The sequence below is a fragment of the Lolium rigidum genome, chromosome 7 (genome assembly GCF_022539505.1).
Source record: "Lolium rigidum isolate FL_2022 chromosome 7, APGP_CSIRO_Lrig_0.1, whole genome shotgun sequence".
NCBI classification, from domain to species: domain Eukaryota; kingdom Viridiplantae; phylum Streptophyta; class Magnoliopsida; order Poales; family Poaceae; genus Lolium; species Lolium rigidum.
This window is the reverse complement of record NC_061514.1, coordinates 281,416,505-281,431,802: the sequence shown is the minus strand read 5'-3', so window position 1 is coordinate 281,431,802 and position 15,298 is coordinate 281,416,505. Positions and strand designations below refer to the sequence as shown.

The window sequence follows — 15,298 nt, the reverse complement described above, 5'->3', positions numbered from 1 at the left end:
AGGAAACCTTCCGCCTCGAGGTTCTGCAGCTCCATTTCAGTGGTGGTGCAGGGCCACCATTTCCCTTTGGCTTCGGAGTCCCGCTGACGAGCCTTGGATTTCTTGGCAGCGTTTTCTTCCTTCTGCACCGCCTGTTCCGCCCCGGAGGCTTTCTCCGGGTTTGCAGAAGTTCCTTCTGTGTCCTTGCCGGAGTCCTTGGTGGGATCCAGTTGGACTGGAATGAATGGAGGAGGGGCGGAGGAGAGGGGGGTTGCCATGATCGGCTCGGAGGATGGAGGCGGAGTCGCAGAAGACATCTGAAGAACAGGTAGTGGCAGAAAACGTAACGTTAGTCGGATCCACATCGTCTTCCTAAACATCATCTCTTCCAGCTACGGCGAAAGACTGAAGCTCGAGAACTCGCCGTGATGGATTCCGCGGTGGTCGGAGTCGCCGGCGACGAGGATTTTGCGCGGTGGCTCGCTGAAGTTAAGAACACGAAGAACTGTGCGGTGGCGCAACAGCTCCGGCGAGACTCCGGCAGGTTTTCCGGCAGACTCCGGCACGGCGGAAGAGGAGCTCGAGGGCGGCGCTACGCAGAGAGGTGAAAAGGGGGTGAATGAGGGTTTAGGGGTTGACGGTGGATATTTATAGGCCGAGGGGAGGAGATTCGTGCTCCGCATCCTGTGGTCGGAACACAAGCGTCGCACCGTTGGATGCGTGACACGTGTCAAAACCCTAAACGGTAAAAATGGCTAAGGATAAGTTACCGCTCAAATCGCGTGAAAATGGCGCCAAAATTAGCGGAACCGTTTGAGTCTTTTAAGATTCCGGGTAAAAAGCGTGAGACTAAGCAGTTCTCGTTCGCAAGCAGGGGAGTAACCCGGAGACATGTTTTAAACTGTCGATGGATGAAGTCCCGCAGGATGAGAAGATTTTCCGACTGAAGGTTGGGAAAGAAGAAAATGTGAAGTTGGAGTTCTTCAAGTTTCTCCGCGTTACCAACATTGCCGGAGACCATAAGGCGCTAGCAAGGCGGAAACAGGAGATGAAACTCGGAGAACTCCGGGGGCTACTGTTGTGGGTATACTTCATGGGTGTACCATCGACAGTGCCTAGATCCGGCAAGCCCGGGTGGCCCATAGATGGTGATGTGGCATGTGGCCCATCGGGCGGCCCAGTTGCTATAGATCCTGAAGGATGAAGTCCGGCCCAGGAGAGGGAAGCCGGATCCGACCGACCTTTGGAGGAACCCGGATCCATGAGGGTCCAGTAGGAACCCGGATCCGGTACGATGTATAAGGAAGGTCGGATCCTTGACGTACACGGCAAGGCATAGTACCGTAGTTAGGCATACCTGTAATCCGGCTAGGACTCTCCATGTAAACCCTAGATCCGTGCGCCTTTATAAGCCGGATCCCGGGAGCCCTAGAGGCACAACCACAACTCATTGTAACAACGCGAAAGCGCCCAGATAATTCCAGACAAGCAGCAGTAGGCCTATCATCGTGCAGGTGTTCCGAAGCTGGGTAAATCGCGTACCACCGTCCCGTGTGCACTCTGCCCTATGGCGCCTACTTCTTCTCCCCCTCGTGAGGATCCCTCCTCCGAGGTACCGTCGAATAGGCAACGACAGTATGTGTACTTCTTTCCAGCTCTTGAGTTTCCTTTTGAATATGTGTCATCTCAAATGCGAAACATTGCATAAGCCAATCCATCTCGGTAATCCGGTAAGATACTGAAATACCAACATGCACATTAGATTAATATATTCTTAAAGTTAAGTAAACAAAGTACACTTTAATATAGAAATGTAAAAAAATGGAAGGGAAAGAAAGAATCAATAATTTATAGTCTTTATTTTTTGTTTGACTTGTTTCCACATTCCCCCGCCCGTCTCTTCATGCATTTCCACTAACGCAATGTCGTTATGATCCTCGTGTATGCGTCCTAGACGATGAGTTAATCTAACACGGTAAATCTTGTCAAGAAAAGGTGCACTTGACCGTATAACTGAAAAAACCCTTGATCTGGCATTCACTGACAAGATCAAGCAACATCATTGTGCGTGTGACATCTTTCATTCCTTCTTGAAGGCTTGCTTTGGAAGAAAAAGTGGCGACTTGCAACAAGTGCAAAAAAAAAAAAAAAAAAAAAATCATTCTAGCCTTCACAGTTTGACAAACTGTCGTTCAGTACTATAGGTACTTTTTAAAGCTTTCTTTGTCGTAGTCATAATTGGAAATTCCTTATGGGGGTGCCCTGCTCCCCCAAAGGTACGCGTCTTTGCCTGGAGAGTGCCACAAATGGCCTTGCTACATGGGAGAACAAAATGAAACGTAAGATTGTCACCTCTGACATTTGTGTTCTTTGTGGCATGAAACGGGAGGATACGTTCCACGTATTCTGCAGATGTCCTATGGCGAGGGATCTATGGGGTGCAATGAAGGAGGTCTGGCCCCTACCAGCATGTAAAGATATCTAGAACATCGGCTCAGAATGGATATTACATGCCCTCTTATCAACATCCGAGCATGTGCGAATGATGATGATGATGACATGGTGGCGGGTCTGGCATGTTCACAATGAGGTTGTACACCTAAAACCAGCGCCACCGATAGAGGCCTCACGCCGCTTTTTATGCAGCTATGTTGATTCTCTCCTATGTATCAAGCAAAATTCAACTGCGGATCCAGCAAAGGGGAAGACGGTGGTGGAGTACGAACACAATGCAGCCAAGTTGAGGAAGAAGAAAGCTTTGGATCAGAAGCAGGCCAACCAAATAAAATGGTCCAAACCTACTCCAGGTTGGTCGAAGCTTAATGTAGATGGGTCTTGGATGGCTGATGCAAACTCAGGAGGTGTTGGCAACTTGGCATGATATTTCGAGATGACCAAGGTGCTATTATATTCTCCGCCTGCCAGCACCTTGACTCTTGCGACAGTCCGATTGAAGCAAAGCTGAGAGCATGTGTCGAGGGTGTTAGAGATATATTTTGTATATGTGTATTTGGTAGTATATGATTTGTAATCATCTCCTACCTTATCGGAGAATGGAGATATGCTCTCAGCTCTGCTTCTATCGGACACATGCTCTCAGCTCTGCTTCAATCGGACTGCCGCAAGAGTCAAGGTGCTGGCAGGCGGAGAATATAATAGCACCTTGGTCATCTCGAAATATCATGCCAAGTTGTCAACACCTCCTGAGTTTGCATCAGCCATCCAAGACCCATCTACAGAGGGTCTGATCTTTTTTGGAGCAAACGCCAGGAGCTCTGGCTATTCATTTAAGAAGAGAGGAAAAAGATCCAGTTTCTAAGGAAAACCGGATCGAAAACCATACAAACTTGAGTACCTCCGACATGCGGACTACTCCCAAAGTCTTAAACAACCACACAACAAGATCGACCAACTTGTCAACGACAAAGTGCTACCTATTCGACAAAACGACACGAAGGTTGCATGAACCGCATCCATCATGTAATCTCAACCGCCTTCTTCTTGGCGCCGACCTTGTTGCCCTTGGGCTTTTTCACCTTCTCCACATTCTTCACAAGGGAGCCAAGCATCGCGATGGAGCGAGGCGACAAAGGGGTCTTAAACTTGTCAATCAAGGCAGCAAGCGCGTTGTCATCGAACGCAGCGTTCTCTTTCAAGACGCCCAAAACACGGGCGAGCAACTCTTTCAGAGGGTCTGATCTTGGCCATGCAGTGAATAGACTGCCCCTGCCTTGAGGCAGTCCAGATGATCAACGATGAGGCAATGAACAGATCGTCTGTAGCTGGGTTAGTAACTGAAGTAAAGCGTCTTTGTAGTTCAGCCAGTGAGTGCCGTGTTGTGCACATCAGTAGAATAATAAATGGTGTTAGCCATAGTCTAGCTCAGTTTGGGCGTGTCCAAATTTGTTCCAACTTCTGGGTCCGTTCTGGACCAGAAGAGATCCGTCTAGCTTGTAATCAGGATGATACTCCTATTCCTTGATTAATTCATAGTTTTTCCGCAAAAAAAATAATTGGAAAATCCTATATTTCTCTTCTTACCATAACTCAACCAAACACAGCTCATATCAAGTACAATTCAAGATGGCTTGCTATTTTAATCCATTTTCATGTTTTTAATCCTCGTTTTCTGATACTTCGCACCGTGCAAATCAAAGTTGCCTGAAGCCTTGCACACGATCACACTTCCTCTGACAAAGGGAACTCTTATTAATGTAAACGTAGAGATTTTGCTGACAAGGTTTGGGAGGATCTGTAAACAGTAGATAAGAACTCGAGTAAACTAGATGAGATTTTAATTCTTTGTAAACTTGCCAGCCAAGGCTAGGCCAATATATATGACATGGGTTTTACCATCACGGCCTAAACAAGTCTAGGATCTATCTCGTTTAGTTTACAATACTTAGAACATCCCATCAAGACGATACACTCCCCTCGGGCCGCTCCCCAGGGCGGCTCCAGGGGCGACCTGGCGCGCCACCAGCAACCCCCCTATCCCGGCCCTCCTCGCCGCCACTGCCGTTGGCCCCGGTCGCGGTGGTGGCGGGCCCAGCCGACAAATGATGGTATGGGATCGGTTGTCGTTGGGGATGGCTGCCCGAGCTGCTGGGGCGGCGGCGGGAGGCTCGTCCGTGGCGAAGCGATCCGGGTGGAGTCCTGGCGTCGGGGTGGCGGTGGTGGTTGCCACCATTGGTATCATGTGCTAGCGATCGAGGTGCAGGGGGATGGGCCAGATTGGGCACAAACCCTAGATCGGTCCTATCCTTGTCCTCTCCGCGATCTTGGCTGTTGATGGTGGAGGGCCGGATGCTGGATTGCAGGGCGCTGCTCAGGCGAGGGCTTGGGTTCTTCGGACTTCGTGTTCTTCTTCCAGTGTTTCCAGCATTGCCACGACCGACCCGGGATGGTCGGCACCGTTGGGGTCCAATCTGAATAAACGCAACGATCCTCGGATTCTTCTCACACCAAGTTGAAGATATTTCGGACGCTTGTTCCCACAGTCTGGATGGATTGTCGTGTTCCGGAAGGCCCTGCCAGCGAAATTCATTGTGCGAATAATGCATGAAGATTGCTTGACCGGGTGGTTTCGATCCTACGCACCCATGTTTTTTATCTGATCGTTTGGTTTCAGAGGAAGCGCTTTGAAGCTCTGCTGGCTGTTAATATCATGGAGCTCGTTTTTTTCCATGGTGTCGGCGAAGAAGGTCATGAAAGCCGAGATCGGTGGAATAACAATGGTGGTCGGATCTTGGTGGTGAGGTGAAATTGGCTTGGTGCTTCGTGACTTAAAACATCGGCATGTATGTGGGGGCGACTGCACTGGATAAGTTTAGAGTCTTATCTTTCAGGGTGAAAATTCAAGATCTGGCCTTAATTGGTTGTGCCTGGCAATGTTCTTGTTTAAGACATTATTTTATTTTGAGAGTGAAGACTTTTTTGAAAACCTAAGTTCTATCATCGGACGATGACAGTGTTTCCTTCTTGGAGGCCCACTTATGGAGAAGTTGATTTTCTGCTATTGTCTTGGTGGTGTTAGTGTTGCTGTAGGCCCACTTATGGAGAAGTTGATTTTCTGCTATTGTCTTGGTGTGGATCACTGTAGCGGTATTTTTTTTGTAATTCATCTCTCTTTTTTGGCTATGTATTTTTTTTGTAATTCGTCTCTCTTTTTTGGCTATATACATCCTTTATGCCATTAGGATATGACGTTGTTGTGCAGATGTTGGATGTAATTTATATCTCCGCGATATTAATATATGTTCTTCATCAAAATTCAAGAGGATACAAACATAGAGAGCTCATACTCAGCATGTGGTTTTTTTTTATACATTCCGTAAACATTATATACAGAAATGGCTGCATTTATCATTAGCACATTATTCTCATTATCACGTTCAACACATAATAAATATGTAAAGGTTATACACCAGTATTGTCCAAATATTCAGATACATCAAGGTAATGGCAATCGGCAATGTAAAGAATTGATATGTGAAACTAAAATAACACAGAGGCCTCATCGCGTTTGCGTGTGAGGTCCTGCCCTATCATATCAAGCGATGGACACCGGGCAAGCCAAGAACTTGCACCCATCTTCTATCTATACCTTTCCTTTTAGGTTGTACTCGCTGGGTTTTCAACACCTAAATTGCTGGTGTCAAAGAATGATGTTCTTAAAGATGTCTCCCCCTGAACACAATGTGATGGCAAGTGCCATCACAAGGGTATGCACAGTCGGTGTACTTGGCGTTGCCCCTCTCGAAGTACCAGTCACCGACCGCTTCAGCGATTCTCTGCGTGCCAAATAGAATGAGAGGAAATTTAATTAGGCTAACGACCAGGTGACTTGTTTTGCCATCAAATTCTAATATGTAATTGCGTGTTATTTTCGTCACTGTGTGCAGTGAATGATGTTGAGACAGAAGAGGGGCGGGTGCATATCAGTGTGTGCATACCTTGTTACCAAGTCGAGGAGAGTTGCCTGAGTACCATGTATCCTGTCTCTCACTCTGGCAATGGGCGAAACATGAGTTGATAAATACCCCATTCTGCCCTGACCCAGAGAAACCCTTCACAGCATTAAGCATTTCATCCCTAAAGCCTGCATCATACATAGAGAGGTCATCCAATCTAATCTTAAGTTGATGGATTATGGATCAGAAGATCTGAGAATGCAGTGATGTACCATTTAAAAACTGAAGTTGATTGCCACTACAAGAAGCATAATTTTGCTTGCATCTTTCCCACAGACCTTGGCGATCAGCCGTTTTGGGGGCCAAACTTTCTTGAAGCTGGAAAGATACAGGCAAATATTGTTTCATTGAATATTCTAGCTGTCAGATTCATTTATGTTAAATCAAAGGGTTAAATGTCTGGCAGGTACCTGCCACACGTCATAAGCGGTGTTCAAAATAAAAGTCGGCGTTTGCATGTTTGGCAGCACGTTCTGTGGGAAAAAACACTGTATGGAGGAACAGTTAGAAAAAGCATATGTCGAGAAAAACCCGTAGGTATTTATGGATGTTTTGTCCTTACCGAGGTTTTATCCATGCGAGAGGTACAAGATCTGGGCAAGCTTCTTCCAGAACCCTGCATTTTTTATTAAAAATTTGACAAGTAACATCAGCAAAATGAAGATATTGTTGTCAGCACATGAATAGTCTAACTCAAACATAATTAGTAGTAGCACCACCGTTAGAAGAAGGATAGTACCAAGTACCAACAATGAATTATCACAAACTATTCAGAAAATCATGTCTGACAGAATGGCAGGTACCTGCAATCTCACGATGCCATTGAAGAACTCTCTCATTCCCCGACGACCAGCAATATCAACACTGAAAATGGTAATGTATCACCTTAACATGCATTTGAACTGAGGTTGAAATAGCACGTCCTTTTTATGGTAACAAAGATCATATCAAAGCAGAGATTCGCCTAGATATGTGAACATACGCGTCAAGGAACATTCCAGCATCCGCAAGGCACTTGACTCTGGTATTTGACGGAAACAGTCCACGGAACTCATCACAATGAAGTATGGTAGAAGCACCCCCAGCAGAGCATCCAGAAAGAAGGGCCTGAGGTATCAAACTGCAACATGTAAACATAAATGATCTCCCAAAAGCTATTTACTAAAATGATTTTAACTCTGGAAGGATCAACACCTGACTAGCAGAACGCATTCCTTGGGCCATCAGGTCATCCATAGCAGCCTGCCAAATACGCTGACCTCGGAAATAAAGGCCTGAAGCCTAGATACAGAAATTCAGAAATGATTCGATGTAGATTAGTAAAGAAAATTGAATCACCATACAAAATTTACTTCTTTTGAGTGAAAAGGTGATTAAATAATCAATATACATGTTCATTTCATCGCAAAAAAATATATACATGTTCATTTCGTCACAAAAAATATACGTGTTCATTTAGGAATTGTTCAAATGAAGAAGGGTCTATCACCATGCATAGGGATGTGATTTTCACTAACCGCGTCAGCCCCGTCACCAGTGAAGGATCCACCATCACAATACCGAACCTTCACTCTGTTCCAGTTGTAGAAATCTACAAGATAAGAAAACAGCATTACAATTCTCAAACAAAAATTACAACTGAGTAATCTAAAGTTATCTTCGTTTTGGGGTCAAGGAAGTAGTAACAACAACACATGACAAGTCCAAAACATGTTTTTTTTTGCGAAAAACATGTTATTTGGTTAGAAGAAGAATACCAGGATTTTCTTCAGGTCTGTTACTCATTATGCCTGTAAACTGGAGCTGCCTCTCCATGTGATTTGATGACCCACGCCGACTGCTCTTGCGGTACACACAGCTTTTAACATCATTGCACCAGCCTCCACCCTGGAATTCGATTTTGAATCACCGTCAACCAAGGCTAAAGCAGGCAATTTTGACTCTCCTACTAATCTACACGGAATTCAAATTTATCTATCAGCCTGCATATATGTGAATCGTAGTGTATTGCTCACCTCCAGGTTGACAAGCCAATTATTTGACCCCGATCCAGATCCCCGGTGTAGGTGGTAACCCGGTAAGCTTCCATCCAAGCATACTGTAAAGATTGTCATGGAAGTAAGCATCCACATTTACCAGCCTACCAAGCTACTCCTATAATCTAGAAAATGAAACCTACGCATACTCAAATTCTGATGTGAAAGAAAGAATTGCTCCTAAAGTACTTAATACTTGAATAATTATACTGCTCCTAACCCAAAGCAGTTGCGGTTACAAGATTTTATTTGATTAATTCTTCTAGGAAACTATTTTGATTAATTTTAGACAAACGGAGTCATCGTAACATGCATTAATAAATCAATCGATGCCATACTTCAAATCTTGAGGAATTTACAGCCTAAAGGTACCGATTCATTTAGAATCTCTGGTATATTTACCATGTTCGCCAAGCAATCATGCACAATCAACACTTACACAATTCACAGGCAACAGATGACATTGAGCCCCCCAATACCAAATTAGGTAACAAGAATCCATGATGTCAAGCACTGGGAAGGTAAGGCTAGATCCACATGCATATATTTATCAGGATCCGCACATGGCACATGCCACTACTAGTCTAATCACACTACCAAATGACAGTACAAGGATAAGACTGCATGATCACTCAATCAGCAGAGCATCTAAATACAAGGGGATACTGAAGAGGGGAAAAAAAGAACATGAGCAGTCACAATCTCTCTAGATACAAGGTAGTATGCTCTGACCGAACCAGGGTCAACACAGCAGCAGTGACAAGGGTCATCACGCAGCTCAAGGACCCAGTCTCAGACAGGCACACGCACCCGACCCATCCCACGTGACACGGCCAGTAGAAAACTAATCTTTGCAACATCAAGAAAAATACCAGTACTAACATATACAGGAATAATTGTTGGAGAAGAGATTTACCGGCTCCCCTGGCGGCCGCCGACTGGATGAGCGTGAGGCCGACGAAGGCGCCGTTGCCGCCGCCGGAGTTGCCATTGGTGTAGTAGACCTGCGTCCCGTTGGACCACGGCTCGGAGGCGCGCGCTGCTCCGGCCAGGAAGCTGAGAACCAGGGCAAGAAGGACCCAAGAACCCATGGCTTCTCTCTCCCTCCTCACAGGAGGGGAGGTGAGTGAGAGTGCTGGAAGCTGGGAGTGTGGGAGGAACGGATCTGGAAAGGGAGAGGCGGAAGGGATCGCGGCGGTGGCCAAAGCGAGCGAGAAAGGAACTTATACGCGGCGGCAGCAAGTGTAGCTAGCTGGCTTGCAATGGGCAATGGACAATGGCTGACAAAAGAAAAGCGGCCGCTTGTGGAGATTCTGTGCCCCGATGCGGCGATGCTACAACTGTGGCGCACCGCAGTGTAAACGCGGGAGGTGTTTACTCGGTGCTGCGATTTACATCCGCGAAGCAAAGCATCTGTCGAGTGGAGTGGGGGAGGAAGAAAGGAAAAGGAGGGGTAGAAGAAGGAGCCAGTGCAGCAACGTGGGGAGACTGACAGTGGAGCTTGGGGCGGCAGAAGAAGTGAAAAGCTCGGGGCCGGGAACTGTGATTGCAATTACTGCTTTTCGGGGGCCCTTCCCTCGATTGCAGGCAGCTGCGTGCAGGGCTGCGGCCGGCTGCTGGTTTTTATTACCTGACGCGCGAAATCATAAACGGTCTGTTCGAGATGTCGGCATTTTTTGTTTAAGAAAGAATGATGCAATTTTATTAAAGCAAACAATTCGCCTCATTAAAAACCTTTCAGTTCACTTAAGTATCCTGGTAAAAAAAAAGTGCGTCCAAAAATTTGCCGCTGAAAGTTTAAGATTACATCCTACTAGAGAAAACAAGACTTAGGTAAGATCCGCCACAGACAACGGAACAGACAGGATGCCACTATCCCCACTTTTTTCTAGCTTAGCCAGACCGTCATCTACAGCATTGCAAGCACGATACACCTTCGCGACAGTGATGAAAGGATAAAGATTCAACATCTCATGTCCTTCTTTCTAGTAGCACCAACTGTTTGACCGATTAGTCTTAGTGCTTTGCAGATTCAATATTGCACTGCAGGTTAACCAGGTGTTTCAGCCCTTCAGTGCAAGCAATGCTTTCGGCGTCTTCTGCACTAGGGCACCAGCTAATGTGCTTCCATTCATTGGAGCATTTTCTTGTGCTTTACTACGCGAGAATATTGTGCTTTACTACACGAGAATCGATTGATTATGCTTTCGTTGGAGCAGAATGTTTGGACTCCAACCGACATTTTCATTCTGTCCATTTTCGACATCAATGCTGCTTTACGAGCTGATTAGTTGCAGCGCTGGTGCCACTACTGGTATGGTTAGAGCATCTTCAAGGGAGGCACAATATTTCAGTGCTCTAAAACGTACATCACATGCGCTGCAAACGCTTGCGCCGAAATCTCCTCCGCCGGAGGCTCTATTTCCCAGCGCGCAGCCCGCTGGAAAAGCTTCCGCAGCGGAAGCGCTATTTTACAGCGCAACAAACACATTTTAACTAACATGTTGTCTAAAAAACATTGAAAATACATTTAAAATAGTATTAATAAACGGGAAATGCACTTTGGCTCATAGAAGCATTTGCTCCCATTGTGTGAATCTATATTTCGAAGTGTCAAAAAATTCTGAACTAAATTTTTACATGTACATCTAGACATTTTATGTTGGTACACAAATTTTTTTTTAAATAATTTTTTTTATGTGGCTCCTGTAAAAAAGACAAATTTTGATGTTGTAACACGACTACGTACAACACATTTTTTTGTCTTTTTTGTACACACCACACAAAATGTTGTTTTTCCATACAAACTTGTGTACAAACATAGAATGTCACGATGTACACCAAAAAATTTATGTCAATTTTTTTTGACATTTAAAAAATTAGTTTTTAATTATTCTGTATAATGGGAGCATTTGCTCCTATGAGCCAAAACGCCACCTCTATTAATAAACCTCATTTTAAATTTTACAACCAACTTTAAACTTAAAATTCAAATTATCCAGAAAAAAGAATAAAATTCCAGTAAATCTATATATTGAAAGATTGGTCGGATTCGAAAAAATAGTTTGTGAATAAATCTTGTTTTAGTCTGAAAACGACTAAGTGTTGAGTGATTTTTGGTTGGATCCATTCCTGTGCGTTCGATCGACTTTTGATGGTTGTTACTGAAACAAAGTCAACACTGAACTTTTGATCTGAACGTCAGTGAAGCTGCATAAACTAGTATCTCCTAGTTCTACTCGTCGTTGGAGGTGGTCTCAGTCCATACATCGTCCCAGCGATCATCATCGTCGGCCCAAGTCGTATTGGGGTTGACTAGCTCGCGCTCGGCGATGTCCCTATGGCTGCGCCGGTCTGCCCTTCGCTGTGCCCTGAGGTCGATGAAGAACGCCTCCGTGTCGACGAAGTCGCTGGGGAACTCCTCCGGCTGCGCGTTCGGTTAATATGGTTAATTCAGTTCGGTAAATACGGTTTTTCAGTAATACGGTTTCAATACTTCGGTAAATACAGTTTCGTATAAAAATACGGTTTGGTTTCGGTAATAACAATATTAATTCGGTTCAGTTTCGGTAATAACCAAATTAACTAAAGTTGACGCGAATTTTTGAATAACACCTCAACTTCCCGGATGTGGAGTATTTTTTATGGACATATATTTTGTTTATATTTTTTAAAAGTCCAAACTGATTATTATGTTACATAAGACAAAAATGATAAATAATGAAAATACGGCCAAATTTTAAAAAGTTGCACATCACAAATTTGAAATAATGAGAATGCAGCCAAATAAAAAAAACGCTGCACATTACAGACTAGAAATAATGAAAATGTGGCAAAATTGAAAAAAATAATGCACATTAGGTACTACTTGAACTCACGACCTATCAGACATTTATGTAAAATACCACTTGAAAACCACCACGCTGTGCTACCTTTCTTGTCCGAACAAATATAAACATTTTACGTGAATTAGCGATGGGCCTGTAAAGTACAATTCCTTGTTGGCTAGGTTGTTTGATTTTCTTCGGTTAACCGTAGTTTTTTCGGTTTTTAACCGAGTTGTGTATGGTTAGCACTTTTGCTAACTTAAACCTAACCATAAAACCATAAAAACTGAAATTCGGTTTCGGTTAGGATTTTTTGGTTCGTTTTTTGGTTTCAGTTCGGTTATGTGCAGTTGGAGGAACTGCCCCCTCCACTGGCGCATCAGCTCCTCGTCGCGCTCGGCGATGGCGAGCCGGCACTGCGCCTGGCGGTGGCCGGCGACGATCCTTATCCAGCAACTCCACATCCGGGAAGTTGAGGTCGCGGCGCGGCCGCCGGAATCGCCACGCAGCCGTGACGTACGCGCGAAGCCAGCTCCGCGCGTCGTACGTGCCGAGGGTGAGGCGGAAGCCACCGACGCGGAACTCCGCGTAGAACCTGCCGAGGCGGAAGCCACCGACGCACCCCAAAATATGCTTTTCAGAAACCGGGACAAATGGGGGGGGGTGGTGGAGGTGCGTGGGAAGCCAAAAAACCTAGAAAGCCTTTTATCCGGTTGGTAATACCAACCGAGACTAAAGGCCCTTTAGTCCCGGGACTAAAGGGTGGATCTTTAGTCCTAGTTGGTAATACCAACCGAAACTAAAGGCTCTTTAGTCTCGGTTGGTAGACTAAAGGTTCCAAACGAACCGGGACTAAAGGTTGGGCTGTTTAAACCGGGACTAATACGACCCATTACTATCGGGACTAAAACTTCTAGAGATGTCGGACGAAAGCCCAATTTTCTACTAGTGTGATCAACATTTTCATCGGCAGGCTGGGCACGCGGCGGAGTCCATCAACCAGTACGTGTCGAAACCGTCTTTCGTTGGTGGTGAAATGTTCTCGCCTTTGCAAGCCAGCAGAAAATCTTGGACTTCAGAGAGAAGCACCACTCCTCCAAACCTTAGTAACATCTCCTGGTGTCGGTGCCTTGGTAGGTAACATCCCTCCACCGATACGAGACTAATCGGTCTTCAAACGATACGAAACGGAACTACGGAAGGACCAAAGCCGGCTTCCTTGCCCTGCCCCCAAATCCCATGGTCGACAGGCGACCCTCGTCCAGGAGATCAACCTCCTCAGGAGGCCCTCTTCAATCTCCCGCTGGAGATAGCCCCTTCTCCAAGTGGTTCGTCCCCGGAGAAGCTGAGATGGCCGGCGCGGTTGATTTCTCCCCGGAATGGAGAGCACATCGAGCTAACTTCTCTCCGATCTCGGCGCTCTGCGCCTGGATGTCGCCAGCGCATGGTGGAGATGGTTCCCAGGCACTGGATTGCTTTTCCTTTTTAGTTGCTAGGGCCTTTGTGCAAATTTCGTTGCATGTAACTCAAATTCTAGGTTTCTTTGGAGTAGATGAAAAAGGGCAACGATGTAATTTTTATCTTCGAGACCTTTCGAGGCCATCTTTGTGCAAAAAAAAAAGAAAAAAAAGAAGGACCACCGTGATATATGATTCTAGGCTTGTTCTTCATTCGGTTGGTGCTGCAAGTGGCAGCAATGAATTTGGACACTTTCAGCATGAATCCACGCACGTACGTACGTGATGGTCCGTAACCCATTCGTCAGTCCATGGAAAGCGAGACCTGAGCGTCTTCTGTAACAACCGGCACGGCCACGTGCCCTAGAGGCACACAGCGTGGCACGATTCTCCCAGCTCAAATTGGATCGTGAAAGCAGATTGATTCCGGTCAAAAGCCAGATTCTGTTGAACAAGTTAGGTTATGAATGCAAGTGTTTGCAAGAAAATGAAGGAGATGGTTTCCCCGTGATTTCAGGTAGTGAGCGGGCGACCTGGAGGCTGGAGCCGAAATAATCCAACAGCTGCATAGCCGGGGGAGTTAGTATTGGCTCTACTTACGTTTGCTTTTTGATTTTCTTTTCTTTGAAATGAAGAATATCCACCACCTGCGCATCGATTGATGCATATAGTATTTTATTATCTTATTAAAAATTTATGTTTTATAAAATATTATATCACAGGTCGTATAGGATTGATACATGGGTCGACCATCTAAAACGTACAAAAGATATGAAGTGGCTCTGCCTCAACATATTATCTTAAGGTTAAAACGTCAGCTGCACTAGTTGTACTTTATAACCATCTTCAGCGGGTTACACCTTGCACCTAGTAGCCAAATCATATTGCTTCTCTATTGCTTGTGGGTTAGAACACCACATATAGGTCCCGTGAGTAGCCAACGGAGTTACCTACATAAATAAGTTGAATTCACATTGTTAAATATATAATCATTTTGTCATAATATTCTTGAGCTTCTTGGTTAATTGTAGGTAAGATCACATACAGATTTAATGAGCAGTCAACGAAGTTACCTGCATAAAATAAGTTGATTTTGCATTGTTAAATACATAATCATTTTGTATGTTTCATATGGCTCAAAGTAAAGCACGGGAACAAATTTAAATTTACACTTTATCATTTTCCAACTCACGCTAACCAATTTCCAAACAAATTTATGATATTGGTAGGGGAGTAATATTAAATCCATATTGACAATGCATCGTACAATATTTCCAATTGGACAAGATATAAATAAATGTTGTTTTGATTCATCTTGTGCACAAAACAACATTTTTACTACCTTGCCAATGTTCGCTAAACTATCTTTATTGAGTAGCACTTTACGATATAAGAATCACATAAAGTTCCTAATTTTTTAGTGGAGCTTTCATTTTTTACATGCATTTGCCCAAAAATCTAGTGTGGTCATTCGTGTAAGCTGCATACAAGGATTTGACCGTGAAAGAAACAGAAGCATCCGGTTG

The 15,298-nt window shown here is 44.8% G+C and overlaps 1 protein-coding gene across 1 annotated transcript; it reads right to left on the bottom strand.

Moving 5' to 3' along the window:
- Positions 1–5,896: 5,896 nt before the first annotated feature.
- On the bottom strand, positions 5,897–9,614 carry LOC124674677 (pectin acetylesterase 2-like). Its single transcript, XM_047210724.1, has 12 exons — positions 9,405–9,614; positions 8,468–8,550; positions 8,210–8,339; positions 7,970–8,043; positions 7,647–7,733; positions 7,435–7,559; positions 7,256–7,316; positions 7,015–7,068; positions 6,863–6,940; positions 6,665–6,770; positions 6,435–6,580; positions 5,897–6,272 (listed from the first exon to the last, which is right to left on the bottom strand). Exons 1-12 carry the CDS (start codon positions 9,577–9,579, stop codon positions 6,153–6,155), a joined length of 1,239 nt encoding a protein of 412 aa, XP_047066680.1. The 5' UTR covers positions 9,580–9,614; the 3' UTR covers positions 5,897–6,152.
- Positions 9,615–15,298: the final 5,684 nt, after the last annotated feature.